The 15,374-nt window shown below is 39.9% G+C and overlaps 1 protein-coding gene across 1 annotated transcript in view; it reads right to left on the reverse strand.

The window, feature by feature from the left end:
• Positions 1-15,374, reverse strand: part of UGP2 (UDP-glucose pyrophosphorylase 2) — a 54,252-nt gene that overhangs the window by 1,758 nt on the left and 37,120 nt on the right. Inside the window, exons 4-9 of the mRNA XM_069541251.1 lie at positions 6,308-6,493; positions 4,866-4,999; positions 3,858-4,155; positions 2,528-2,725; positions 1,711-1,980; positions 603-728 (exon numbers count right to left, since the gene is read on the reverse strand). Coding sequence (XP_069397352.1) covers positions 603-728; positions 1,711-1,980; positions 2,528-2,725; positions 3,858-4,155; positions 4,866-4,999; positions 6,308-6,493 — 1,212 coding nt within the window. The remainder of the gene's footprint in view (positions 1-602; positions 729-1,710; positions 1,981-2,527; positions 2,726-3,857; positions 4,156-4,865; positions 5,000-6,307; positions 6,494-15,374) is intronic.

Consider the following 15,374-nt stretch of genomic DNA (forward strand, 5'->3'; position numbering starts at 1 on the left):
CCCCACCCCCCTTTCACTCCCTAGGTGATCCTTATCTCATGGCTTTAATTACCAGCTATAAAGTGACAACCCTCAAATTTACCTCTTTTCTAGAGCTCTCCTCCACACTCATACATTCAGCTTCTCCATTTGAAGGTCCAAGTACAGTATCTCCAAAATTTAACTCCCCATTCTGCTCCCCCTAAACCTACTCTACCCAAGCCTTCCTGTGTCTCAGTAAATGGCAATTCCATGTTGCCAGTTGCACAGGCCAAAACCTCAGAGCCATCCTTACCGTTCTCTCTCTCTCACCCTCCTACCTAGTCCAACAGCAAGTTGTAGGTACAACTTTCAAAATATAATGTCAACATTTTTTCACTATTTCCCTACAAAAACCCCTGGTCCAAGCCAGGATTCCAGCAACAGCCTATTCCCTCGTTTCCCTGATTCTACCCTTGCCCACCAGATTGGTCAACTTGACCCCTCAGCTCACACTCTCCAATGGCTTCTCATCCCCAGAAAAAAAAAAAAAAAAAGCCACACTCCCAATATTCAATTACAAGGTTCTACACAATCTGGCCTGTCATCTCTCTGACCAACTATCTCCCACCCCCATCCCTCACTTGCTCACTGTGCTCTAGTGTCCGTAAGACATGTTCTTCCTCAGAGCAAGTAGCCATTGCCCACTCAGCCCCTGTTCTCAAATTGAGGCAGCTAAAGTTCTTATCTCCTGCAGGGTATGGAAGAGGCTAGAAAGAGTAGGAAGGGAAGATGAGGTTAGGTGGAAAATGATTAGGAATCTTACCTCAGGATGTGGGCAGATGGTGGGTCCTTGTAGCACCAGGATTTTCCCAGCCCAACCCAGCAGATGAGGGAGGCACGAAAGACCAGGGAGACTTCTAAAATGCCTGATGCTATCTTGGAAATTCTAGCCCAGCCACAAGACCCAGAATGATAGCCCCGAACATATAAGGGCAAGTACACACATCCACACCAGGTGACACTAAACCACAACCAGGACTAGAATAGACTTGCATAGCAGGACTCTATAGGCCAGCCACAAAAGCTCACCCTGTCACTTCATTAACCTCACAGCATTTTATGTGATTAAATTTTTTGGAGTCCACTTATCATGTTAGGGTCGGTTTTACTATACTTGCTATTCCTCCTGCCTAGAATGCTTTTTGCCCCAGATACCTGCATGGTGTACTCAATTTCTCAGTGAGGCCCTCTGGCTACCCAATGTAAAATGACACCACCACTGCCACACCCACACATTCCCTACTCCTGCTTTATTTAGCATTTTCCATCATTCAACGTACTATACATTTGTCTTACTTGCTTATTATCATCCTTCCCCACTAGAATATCCAGGAAGGCAAAGATTTTAGTCTGTTTCATTTACTGCTAAATACCTGGCACCTAGAACACTGCCTTACACATGGTAGAGGCTCAATACATTTTGTGAAACTAGAATTAACATTCTCTCACTGATGAAAACAGTAATGGTCTTAACGAGACATAAGATAAAATGTCTTAAAATGTAAACATTCTTTTCTACTCTATAGCAGTTGGTTAAAAAATGAGTTACATTTTCACCTTATATGATTGATTCCCTTTAAAAGACAATAGAGAGGAATATGACAGATCAGCAGCAAAGACTGTAATTAGATTCCAATTCACACGTGTATCGTATCTTTATAATTACACATTTAAGAAATACAAATCTACACGTATATCATCTTTATAATTACGTACCTTTGTAAAAGAACTGCCTAATTTAACCAAGGGCACTGTAGGAAATTCCCGCTTTTCACTCATTGTCAGAGATCCTGCATTAAGGCTGTAGAGGTTTGACATCACAAGCAAGAGATCTGATGTGGTTTTGACAGGCAGAAAACGGCTCCTAGGAACATTAATACCTAGAGAGTTCTCAAAACTTTTAATGGCAGCCCCTACTGCAGTTTCCAACTGAATGACATTCAGGCCTCCATCCAAAGTCTGTAAGAAAGGGAGCAGGAGAGAGAAACAGATTTCAGCAACTTAGTTCCACATGGGCTAGCTAATACTTGGGGAGTGGTTTCAGAGATCCATTGAAGAAAACAGAATTTTGAGAACTGACATTTCTCAAGCCCCTACCATACGCCAGATGCTTATATATATGTGATCTTTTTCAGCTTCATAACTCTTCTCAGTAACATTTCTATTTTATGAGAAAGAACCGAAGGTTCAGAAAACCCACACAGATGCCTGTGACCGAAAGGCCTATCAGTACCAGAGCAACAGGACTGAGGTGGGCCCTTTACTTTTGGGCCCAGTGCTCTTGCCACTGCCACAGCCCAGGGTCAAGTAAGGGCACCATGGCTTGTCTGGCACACTAAAGGGATGGGTGTCGACTCTGAAAGACAGGGCCAGGAACTGAAGAAACTAACTAGGCGAAAAGCAGTGACCCATGGAATAGATGGGCCAGAGGGAGTGGGCAGTGGGTCTGTGTGTAGCATGCTGTGATCAGAACCAGGGAGTCTGATGGCCTGCAACTTTGGCTTACCTTTGGATTTACAATGATTTCCATGTCAATAGCATTCTGCTCCTGCAGTCTTTTAACTGCTGCAAGAGAGATCCATAGGTTGTTTGTATTAAATATTTTGAATTTTGATACAGATTTGAACTCATCAACATGTGCTTTTGGCACTTGAGCAATTTCCACCAGTCTCAATTTGCCTTCATACTGAGTGAGTGTCCCACCCTAGAAAGGCAGAGAAGAGTGAGTGCCTCCACATCTCTCCCAGTTACAGCCGTACTACATTGTTTACAGTCTACGAAAGATATAGAAAAGACACTCGTGACAAAATGCCCCAGAAATAAAAAGCATTGGCAGTGATTTGATCTGTGATACAAAGCAACACATGTATTAAAGTAGAACCAAAGAAAATAATTCAGGTTGTCTGTCATCTTATACTGTATACACACCCTCTTGTCCACAATAAAAGCCCTGGGAGTACATCAGAGTCTTCCTCACTTTCCAAAGATCTCCTACAAGAACAGACATTCCTCTTATTCTCAAACCACGGACCATTACCAAACAACCGATCCTACCACCTCACAACCCTGCTCTGACTACCTCTAAGATAAGGGGAGTAAAGTCAAGACAGGCACAAGTGGAGGGGAAGGTACCTCTGAGTGGCCTTAGCCTAGAGGCCATGGCAGTGTGGGAAGAGGGAAGGGACGTCTACTCATGTGTGAAGGGGTCATTTGCAAGAGGCATAGAACCCAGCCCCGGGACCAACCATATTAGTATTCACACATTGCCCACTTTTCTTACTCCCTGAGGGTGAGGAGAAAACCTTGTGTACCATTCCATCAAAGGCCAAGTGTCATCACCACTAAACATGCAAAGTGAAAAAAACAAATTTTTGCTTTGTATCAAACTGCTTTCTTTTTTTACAACAACAGATATTACAGTGATTAAAAAAATATACAGAGAGAAATACATATTATAGAAATAGTAAATTTTCATTAAAGGAATAATTAAATAAAAAACACTAAGCACCAAACTAGAAGAATATTAATGGTTTGAACAAAGTTACTGAAAGTGTTTTCACATATGTTTCAGATTATCCTATAAATATATGTGGAATTGTTTTCAGTTAAAATTGCCCATACAGATTATTCAAAAAGTAAAGATGATTTTACTACTATTAAACCTGAATTTATATACACACTTATATCAGATGGAACTTAGGGTACTCTAGAGTACTATCCCACTTTGGCTTACAATGATGTTATCAAGTTTCTAAACACAGAAACTTTCCAATAAAAAGTTTGAACTATGAAATGTGAAGATGTGAATCCCCAAACTGCTTCCTCTCAGTATTTACCTTTACATCTGCACGTGTTTTATTTGTGACTTCCATGACAAATTCACAAGGTTTTCCATTGGGTGGGTTCATTAGATGATTAAGAATATAAAGATCCACGGTGGCACCCAGATTATCTATGTTGGACACAAAAATATACTCTTTGCCTTCTCCTATAAAGGTATCGAGCAAACCAGAGTTGTAGAAACTGGCGTAAATATCTCCATGACCCGGAGGGTACCAGGCTTCTGTATTTTCCCCTGAGAACGATACATTCTTTGCTACAGGTAGTAAAGATTCTTTATTAATCCTCGGGTACCTTAAAAAGAAAAAGTTCTTTTTCAGTATCAACTCTTTAGAGCATTCCAGACCTTCAAGTAAAATAATGCATTTAAAGTTAAATAAAACTTCCCTCCCTTTCAGTCTATCAGTAGTAATTTAATCATAAGTGAATCCATTTAAGAAAATCTCTCATTATCTGTGTTGACCCAAAAAATCAGCTTCCTAGATAGTAATATTTGCTGCAAAAAGAAAAGTATTCCATGGTCATGCAGATGGGAGGACACCCCATATTTTTAAGACATTAATATGTTTTATGACTTCTTAAGAGAGGAGAGACATATTAAGTAAATTTTCTCAAACTTATTTGGTGGTGGGATTGTTCTTTTCCCTGAAAACCTATTTGGGAAATGGTGTCCATTCTTACCAACAGATATATTCAGAAAATCAATAGCAGGTTAGTACTTTCGCAGAAAATCAACAGCAGGTTAGTACTCAGGGATGTCTGCTTCCTACCACTGGCGAGAACCAGAATCTCAGGCAGATTCTCTTTTAAGAAGTCCAAGTTACATAACCAGAGTGATTGCAACTATCACATATCTATTAACAAATGTTCAGCTTTTAAAGGCATTAAACACTTGCAGTCTTTGGCACTTGTACATCTTGAGGCTGCTCTGTTTAAACAAAACAAAGAAGTCCTTCTTTCCCAGGAATAACATCCCCCAGAGTTAATTCTTTTACTCCTTGTACCTGCTTTGATTAAAAGTGTAGATTTTCACACGACAGTGATTATACTTCTGTAGTATTTTTTTTGTATCTTCATCCGTGTTAAAAGAGTTCATTAGAACAAGAGGAACATCTGTATTGTAGGTTTTGTTCAAATGCTAGGGAAGAAAACGACAATCAGACTACCCAGACTTACTTTTCTTTTGCTTCAAAGTGTAAAATTAACTCTCCGTGGTTAATCACAAGATGTCCAAAATATCATCTATAAGTAGTAAAATATATAGATTTGCAATAAAATGTAACTATTTAGCATAAGACATTTTGCTAATCAATTCACCATGTACTTGCTCATTAAGTCACAACCCTATGAGATAGAAACTACTGTCTGCATTTTATGGATGGCTAAACTGAGGCCCAGAGAGGTGGCAGGTCGGTGGCAGAACAAGGACACCGCCCCCCTCACCCCCGCAGTCTGACTCTGCAGCTGTGTGCCCAGCCACAATGCCCTATGGCCTTGCTGGATGGGCAAACACAGACTAAGCATTTACTCTGTGTCCAAAGCACTGTGGAGATGAAAATACAAATGTTACAAAGACACATCTCCCTATTCTCAGGATTCATGTTAAGAACTGTAATTTCACCCCAACTGAAATCTTTTCCATCTCTAGAAAGAGCTAAGAGGCAACAGAGTGAGAAGAAAATAGGATATTAGAAGTCAGACTGTCCTATGTTCAGAGTTTGATTCTGCACTTACTAACTAGCTAGGGAAACTTGGGCAAGTAAATCAACCTCTCTGTGTCTTGGTTTCCTCATCTGTAAAATGGGGATGATAATAGTGCTTATCTCACAGAGTTGTGGAGAGGAACAAATGAGTCAATTCATGTAAAGAGCTCAGAATAACACTTGGTGTACAGTAAGTGCTGGATAAACGTTAGCCACTATTATTGTGGTTGATGGCACCGTATGAGACACTAGGGATAAAGATATGAAAAAGATAGGGCCACTGCCCCTGAAGAGCTTATGGTCTATGATTAATGACTTTATGGACTATGATCAAGAGAGACGCCAACAACAGTTCTTAGCATCCACGGTGCCCAACCAGATACATGAAATTTTCCCCAGCCTCCCAAAAGAGGTTAATAAAGCCAGATCATCCCAGCTGTGATGAAGGCTACCAGAAGACAGACAGCGGAGAGAGAGGTGGGGAAATGAAAGGAGAATCCGAAGAGATCCAGAGATTTCAGCGCCACAAATGCTATTTAAAGATCAAAAGCTTTTACATCACCCTAAGGCTTTGCTCTTAGAACACCAAACCTTTTCTATACACTAATAAAGAGACTAAAGGTAGCAAGCTCCTTGACTAGTTCAAATCTACGTCTGTTATTTTATAAGGTAACATTTACAATACCCTAAAAACTAAAAATGATTTTGTTAGCTCGTGAGAAAGGCTAACAGCTACTACTCACTTCGATTTGCTGAACGGTCAGATCCAGAAAGGTATTCTCATTCCTCACACCAATCAGACTCTTCGGGCCTTTGCAGCCCATGCTGGTTCCCAAACCACCATTGAGTTTCACCACCACCAGCTTGTTCAGCACAGAAGATATGTTATCAGGTAAGCCCCTGGCCTTTATCTTCTCATAGGGTTGAATCTGAAATTAAAAAAAAAAATTATAGAATAATTCAAACAGCTTTATAAAAGGTTAAACCAAATCAATACCAAGGTTATTTCCATGCTTCCTTAAAGAGGTCTGCTTTCTCTGTAGAAAGTTTCAACTACATTTCCTTTAATGTCCAGGGCCCTTCTGGTTCAAAATCAAGTTCTCATCGGCAACTTCCCTTGCACAGAGAAGTAGTTCAGCAGTTCATTTACAGTACAATGGAGTACAAGAGGGGGAAAAGTTACAGTCTACAAATATTTGTCTAGCTGGTGAGAACACCCAAGTCTCGTGGACTACCTTCAAAAACTCAGAATTCTCAATTTGCATCAACATAGCAAATAGGGTGCACAAAACTCATCAAATCTGTGACTATTTCTGGTACACTATGAATCTACTTCAGTTCTGGAGAAGTATGTATACGATCACACAGTTCTTGGTAATATATTCATGCTATTCCTGGAGACAGTGCCAAATACTCAAAACAAGCTAACAGTACCTGCTCTATTATGGTTCACAAGGGTGTGATTATTGCAATCTGAAAGTCTTTTTTTTTTAATTTTTTTAACAAAAGCAAGTTTGCCTGAAAGAAAATGAGTTGTGTAAACAGTAAAACAAGTTCGAAATGAGCATAGAACCTTCACCTTCGATTCATCCCTCACAGGGAAGGAACAATGACACAGTGGAAGCTCAAATTCTTCTGTTTAAAGAAGAGGCACAAGCAAGTCTAAACATCTTATAACAAGAATGAAAGTTTTTAAAAAGATCACAGTATATTTTCTATCCATTTACAGAAGAACATTTGTTGTTATTTTTCTTTAATGAAATAAGTCATCAAATGTACTCTTTGGTTACATGATGGTGGAGGATAGATAACACTTGAGGGGACTGAAAAAATAAAACCCTATCATACACTTTGCTGTTTTCATGTTCTACTACATGTAGGTGTGTGTGATGGTGTGTGTGTATGATGAATAAAGTCTATGATTGGAAAAAGAGTTGATGGGCTCACATTTCAGTGATTAGGCTGTGAAGGCAAAAATCCCTTTATACTTGGTCAAAAATACAAACATGTCAAATGTGGATTCCTGGCCACACACTTCAAGTATCTATTATTGAGAATTTTTTAGGCACATTATATCTACTCAAAAGAGTCATTAGTGGGTTTCCCTGGTGGCGCAGTGGTTGGGAGTCCGCCTGCCAATGCAGGGAACACGGGTTCGTGCCCCAGTCCGGGACGATCCCACATACCACGGAGCGGCTGGGCCCGTGAGCCATGGCCGCTGAGCCTGCACGTCTGGAGCCTGTGCTCAGCAACGGGAGAGGCCACAACAGTGAGAGGCCCGCGTACCGCAAAAAAAAAAAAAAAAAGTTGTTAGCAAATGGGACCAAGCCAATTATTTTCCAATTATCTTTTAAAAGCCAAGAATTTCCATTTCCATTTAGCAGTTTTTTTGTTTTTTTGTTTTTTTAATTGGCTGTGTTGGGTCTTCGTTGCTGCGCGTGGGCCTTCTCTAGTTGCGGCGAGTGGGGGCTACTCTTCGTTGCAGTGCACGGGCTTCTCATCGCAGTGGCTTCTCTTGTTGTGAAGCATGGGCTTTAGGCACACAGGCTTCAGTAGTTGCAGCACGTGGGCTCAGTAGTTGCAGTGCACGGGGCTCAGTAGCTGTGGCTCAAGGACTCTAAAGCATAGGCTCAGTAGTTGTGGCGCACAGGCTTAGTTGCTCCGCGGCATGTGCGATCCTCCCGGACCAGGGCTCGAACCCATGTCCCCTGCATTGGCAGGCGGATTCTTAACCACTGCACCACGAGGCAAGTCCCTAGCGGTTACTTCTGACTTCCCAGAAAAGAGTCTGATATTTACAGAAGCCTCACAAGGGTGTGAAAATCAATTTAACTGAAAACCCCTAGTTCATGTATTCATTTTAGGTAAAACTGTTTTAGTACGGAAATATTTTTACCTATTTAATGTTTCTTTGAATACACTTTAAAAAGAAAACAGAATACACAGAGCAAATTTTTTTTCTACATATGGTGAGACAGGCCTATGTTTTCCAATTTCACCTAAAAATACTTTGATTGTGAAATATCACACATACAAAAGTTTATAAAATACACATACAGGGTAGAAAGAATAACCTAAATTTAAAAAGAATACTGCCATAGCGTAGAAGCCTGCATGCATCTGTCCCTGATCATATTCCTCTTCCACCCCTAGTGGTAACAACCACCTTGACTTTGGCTCCCTGTAGTTTTACCACCTATGTATGCATTCGTAATGATAACAATATTTTACTTAATTTTATTTGTCTCTAAACTTTTAAATAAGTTGAATCATACTATAAAATATCCTCGTGACTTGCTTCTTTAATTCAATGTTATGTTTTAAGAATTATTCACATTAATGCATGTAGCTATAATACATTCACTTTTCACTGCCATGTAGTATTCAGTTTACGTATCCACTGAGAGACAAAATTGTCATTATTCACAGATGATATGATTTTACATGTAGAAAAATCCAAAGACCTCACAAATAAATTGTTAGGATAATGTAAGCATAGCAACATTGAAGATACATGGTCAGTATTAAAAAAAACAACAAAAAACACTGCTTTTAGGGACTTCCCTGGTCAAGCATTTGTTAAGAATCTGCCTGCCAATGCAGGGGATATGGGTTCGAGCCCTGGTCCAGGAAGATCCCACATGCCGCCAAGCAACTAAGCCCGTGCGCCACAACTACTGAGCCTGAGCTCTAGAGCTGGTGAGCCACAACTGGTGAGCCCACGTGCCACAACTACTGAAGCCTGCGCGCCTAGAGCCTGTGCTCCACAACAAGAGAAGCCACCGCAATGAGAAGCCCGCGCACCGCAACAAAGAGTAGCCCTGACTCGCCGCAACTAGAGAAAGCCCGCGCACAGCAACAAAGATCCAACGCAGCCAAAAATTAAAAAAAAAAAAAAGCCACTGCTTTTGGAGCCCTTGTGCACTGTTGGTGGGAATGTAAAATGGTGCACCTGTTAAGGAAAAAAATATGGTGGTTCCCAAGAAATTAAAAATAGAATTATCATATGATCCAGCAATTCCACTTCTGGGTATATCCCCAAAGAATTGAAGGCAGACTCTCAAGAGATGTTTGTATACTCACCTTCTTAGCAGCAGTATTCACAATAGCCAAAAATGGAAGCAACTCAAATGTCCATCAACAGATGAATGGATTAAAAAAAATGTGGTATATACACACATGGAATACTTTTCAGCCTTAAAAAGTTAGGAAGTTCTGATACATACCACAACATGGATGAACCTTGAAGACATTATATTAAGTGAAATAAGCCAGTCACAAAAAGACAAATACTTGTATGATTCTACTTACATGAGGCACCTAAAACAGTCAGATTCAGAGACAGAAAGTAGCAGGATGGTTAACAGGAACAGGGAGTTGCTGTTTAATGGGTTGAGAGTTTTAGTTTTGCAAGACCAAAGAGTTACGGAGGTTGGTTGCACAACAATATGAATGCACTTAACAATACTGAATTGTATGCTTTAAAATGTTTAAAGGTGGTAAAAAATTAACTGCTTCTATATGTAAAAAAATTACAAAATAAAATTGATTTAAAGTGTCTTTTATAATAAAACCATCAAAAATAGCAAATAGCAAATATCTAGCAGTAAATCTAACAAAAGATACGTAAGATTATACACAGAACACATTTTTGAGAAAAATTAAAAGACTTAACTAAATTCAGGGATTTATTTATCATGTTTGTAAATTAGAAGACTTGCTAATGTAAAGATGTTAATTCTCCCCAAACTGATCAATGCAATCCTAATAAAAATCTCAAGAGTTTTTTGTGTGGTAACTGACAAGCCAATTTAATGTATGTATGAAAACACAAAGGGCCAGGAAGAGCCAAGACACTCTCAAAGAAAACCTTAAGTCGGAGAACCAGCTTTATAATTTATAACATTCTTTTTTTTAAAACTGTAGTAAATATGTATAGCATAAAATTTGCCATCTTAACCATTTTTCAGTGTACAGTTGAGTAGTATTGAGTACATTCACATTATTGTGCAGCCAATCTCCAGAACTCTTTCATCTTGCAAAACTGGAGCTATACTCATTAGAAGACAACTCCCCACTCCCTCCTTTCCCCAGCCCCTGGTGATCACCCTTCTACTTTCTGTCTCCATGAGTTTGATTACTCTGGGTGCCTCAGACAAGTAGAATCATACAATATTTGTCTTTTTGTGACTGACTTATTTCACTTAGCACAATGTCCTCAAGGTTTATTTAGCATTCTTTTTTTAAAGTGGCTTATACGTTTGAGAAGATTCCAAATTAATGCAGGTTTTTCCAGAAACATGTTTTTATTTAATAAAGTTGATGTGTGTGTATGCAACAGATCTGACAGAAGGCAGGATTGATATGAAGAACTGGAATACAGGTACAGGTTGGCAAATTCTATGGCAAATTGAGCCTTATATAAGTAATTTATTCCCTTTGCAGGTATTAAAACTGGAATAGAATACATGTTCTGAAGTCTTAGTTTAGTAAATCAGAAAATGGATTCTCTTTATTTGAATTTAATGAACGTAACAATACTCTCTTAACTTTGAATTAAAAGAATGAAAACTACAGGTGTACCGCAGTTCTAAAAGTATAAATCTAAGAAAATGCTGATCTTTCGGATACATATGAAAACAGGACAGAATGGCAGGGCTTGGGATTTCAGACACTGCTCAACACCTGAGTTGTGAATTTACTAGTATCTCTGAGGGATAGGCAGCCTGTCATTTCAAGGCAAAAACTTTACAAAAATGTAAACAATGTAAAAAGAAATTTAAGTATGTAGTTAAAAGATCAATAGTATGGCATTTTTTTCACTGTCACTCTCCAGACAGTGCTAAATGCAGCTGAGGAACTGAAGTTTTTATTTAATATTAAATGTAAATCAACACACATGGCTAGTGGCATGTGCAGTTCTAGATGGTCTGTTAAAAAAAAATCAACTGAGGGATGAGAATTATGTTTCAATTCGTTTTAATAAAACTCTGCCAAAATCCTTCTTTGTTCAATACAATCTTTTTTCTTTCACTTTAATGACACTGACATCACATCACAAGACATTCAACCAAACACATAAACACAACGTTTGAGTATATTAGATATCTTTAGGAAGAATATAATTTCCTTTTTGAGCCAACAAATGTTTACACAAATTTAAATAATAATATCAGGCAGAATAATGTAAACTGGATTATATCTTAATTCTACTCTTTGAAGAACTGTTTGGTATACTAACACTCACAGCATTAAACAAAGTGAGGTTTAGGAACCATTTTTAGAAAAAGTACTAATAGGGATTTTTCACCTCCTGTGCAGATGAATTAAAAACCAAATGTCAACCTTGTTGCCTTAAAGTTTCACCAAGAGAAAAAAACCCTCCAAAGTCATGTATGTTCATGATAAAACATCTTTGATCCACATACCATAAAGAATATAAAGTATTTAGAGAAAAAATACGTTTTGTTCCCACTAAACAATCTTCAAAACATGCATTTTACTAGAATGCTTTAAGAAGACAATTCCTTATGACTGAGTCTATGGAGGCTAAACAAATTTTTTCTCGTATCCCCCAAATTTATTCTATAATGGTGATAAATAAAAGATCTCAGCCTCATAATGATTTTAACACTAGGCCACTTGGCCTTCAGCCAAAAGGTATATTAAGTATACTTTTAGTTTTAATTCAAATCTTCCCAAGACTGGTATCTTAACTTGAGTTTAAATTTAAAATGTACTTCTGAATTACTTTTCAAATATTTGGAGTGAAATAAAACAAGCTGATCCAAGCATAACACTAAATTCCAAAACCGAGCTAATGAAGACTTTTGGGTACAGGCCCAGGCAACTCACAAGTAGAAAGACTTGTTTACCATTCAGGTTAGGGCCCAGAATTCTCTGTGAAGTGCCATATTTAGAACCTTGTACCCCAAGTTAAGTGGGCAGGGAGTCACCCTACAAATGTCAAGGAACCATGGTTCTTTAGATGGTGCTTTTAGTAACACCTACTTGCCTTGCTATATCTAATTCTTAAAAGCAGCTAGCTAATTAAATACCAGTACCACTGAGGAATTGACTGTTAACAAGAAAAGGACTATGGAGAGAAAGGGAAGAAGTCACAAGGTGTGAAGTAACAAGGTACAGCCAGGGGAAAGATGTCCAGAGTCATCAAGTTAGTGTTGCTGTTCGAAGGCTCCACTTTTACTTAGGTTTCGACTTACACCCACAACACTCCCACACGCAGACACAGACACACAGAAAGGCACCAATTGTGTGAGTCCAGGAAGCCAGGACACTTTTGGTCTACAGCTTATTACAGGTTAAATTAGGTGGTAAGCTCAGCTTCCCATCACACAAATCACCCTACATGCCAACACAAGTTCTCTCTGTTGGTGATGCTATCCACACCCTCCACCAGGGACCTCACCAAGCAATCCCACAGAGCTCGGTTTATTTCCACAAGCCAAGGGGACCTGTGTTAGAAGGTTGCTTGGTAACAGCTGAAGTTTTGCTGGACACACCTAGTCACAGAAACATTATTAGACCTGTGCTCCACTTTCTCCTCCTCAGCTCTCCCAGGAGAATGCACAAAGACATCCACTCAGGCAAAGATGGAAGGTGTTGGGAGACAACAGGGAGTACCATGCACTGCCGGATGTGGCCTTGATATTACTCTGATTGAATCACTTTAGTCAGTGACTAGTGCTATCTTTGTGCTTTCAATCCTGATCACCCTGTTTCTCTTTCATGTCTCTATTCAGACATGAATAGAATTCAGTATTCTAAGAAGACCTCTGCTGCACGTAAATATACAGCAGGGCAACCCCTACAGGTGAGGTGGGGCAAACCGCATGAGACTCCCTCAAAATACGCAGCGGAGACGAGGCCACTCATGTTCTCTTCTCACTGGGAGAAAAGCATGGGTCAAACACCCAACTTCCTCTGGGGAATGAACAAAAGAAAGTAGTTGGCAATCTATGAAAGAACATACTTTAAACAACATTCTTCCCTCTAGGATGTCAATCTAGTTTTTCTGCAGAAACAAAGATTTTTAAAAAGATCATTTAAAAACTGTCTAACGTGATCTGTATCTTGCCAAGTCTGCTCACAACTTACTTTCCAGTTATCAGAAAAGCTGAATTCCTCACACCGTCATGGAGACATGTTCCCATTAGCAACAGTATAACCTGGTTCTTGGTAGCATATTCGTGCTATTCCTGGAGACGGTGCCAGACAAGCTAACAGTGCTGCCCTGTTACGGTTCACAAGGGTGTGATTATTGCAATTCGAAATTTTTTTTTTCAACAGAAGCAAGTTTGCCTGAAAGAAAAGAGCTGTGTAACAGTAAAAAAGAGTTTGAAATGACGCTCCATATGTACAGGAAGTGTTCCAAGAACATCAGCTTATTCACCAAACCCTCACTGCACAGCCTTTGTGTACCAAGGCTCACATTGTCTCTTTACTTCACATTTCTAAAGGTAATGACCAAAATCTGGGTCATTTGAAAGCTCCTACCAATTAATTTAATGACAGAAAAATCATACCTAATCCAGAGATTTGTTTTCTCATTCAGGAAAAGCCGGCAAATCATGTACATTATCACATACTCCACCAACACACTTGCCAACACCCCCTCGGCCACCAAGATACGCTCAACTGCTATTCATAGAGCAAATAAAGCCATCCTCTATGGGGAATGCCCTCAACCTTCTGCCACCAGATCAGATCCTCGGGACCTCCCTGCATCTCCACCTCTGCTGCTTCCCCTTCCTTCTCGTCACAGGAAGAGCTGTCCCCCACCCTAAGGCAATCTCTCTGCCAGTGCCCATCTCAAGATCCCCGTTTCATCAATCTTCCAGTCTCAGCATCAACCTCTCCTTCTCTATTCCTTTCCATCAGCATGAACAAATTCAAATATTTGACATCTAAAAAGTAAAGAAAACAGCAATGCATACACTCACTCATCCCTTTCCATACTCACATCCCTCTTTTCTCCATCTTCTTAAAGGCAAAGCTTCTTGAAAAAGTTGCTGCACTCACCTCTACTTCCTCACCTCCCTTTCACTCGCTCACCTGCTGCAATCTGGTTTTCTCCATAGTTCAATGAACTGCTCTTACCAAGGTCATCAACATCCTTCTAATTGCTAAATCCCATCCATAACATCAGTACTTCTCTAACCGTGCTCTCAGCTGCATTTGACACAATTGACCACTCCCTAGATCTTGAAATGCTCTATCCTCCTTGACTTCTGAAACATCGCATTCTATTTTCCTCCTCTTTCTTCCTGTTCCTTTTCAAGCCCCTTCTCAGTAGACCTCCTCTTTCCAGCAATCTGCTCCTGTCTCTACGGCACCAAGACACACCCAACTGCCAAGCCAAGAGCTTGCTTACATCTGATCAATGATCGAGTCCTGTCAGCCTCAGGAAACTGTCTCTGTTGTCACAGCTGGCATCCCACCCACCTCTCACCTATGTTACTGCAGTGGTCTCTACGGTCTCCTTACCTCCCTCCAACCCACCCTCTACCTTGCAGGTGGTGATCTTCTGGAAAATAAAATTTGAAGATGTTTCTCTCCTGATTACGTCATTCACAAAGCAAAGCAATGACATGGCATGGCAGAGATCATTAGCTGCCTACCCCAACATCATTTTTCCCCTTCTGTTTCAGAACCCTGATTGTCAGCTGGGCACATCATCACCCCCCAAAAAAGACCACATTTCCAGCTTCCCTTGCAGCAGGTATTTGTGCCAAAGTGCTGGTCACTGTGATTAACTGGAAGTGAGTTGAAAGATTTCCAGAAAGTCTC

This window comes from Delphinus delphis, chromosome 12 (genome assembly GCF_949987515.2).
Source record: "Delphinus delphis chromosome 12, mDelDel1.2, whole genome shotgun sequence".
Lineage (NCBI taxonomy): Eukaryota > Metazoa > Chordata > Mammalia > Artiodactyla > Delphinidae > Delphinus > Delphinus delphis.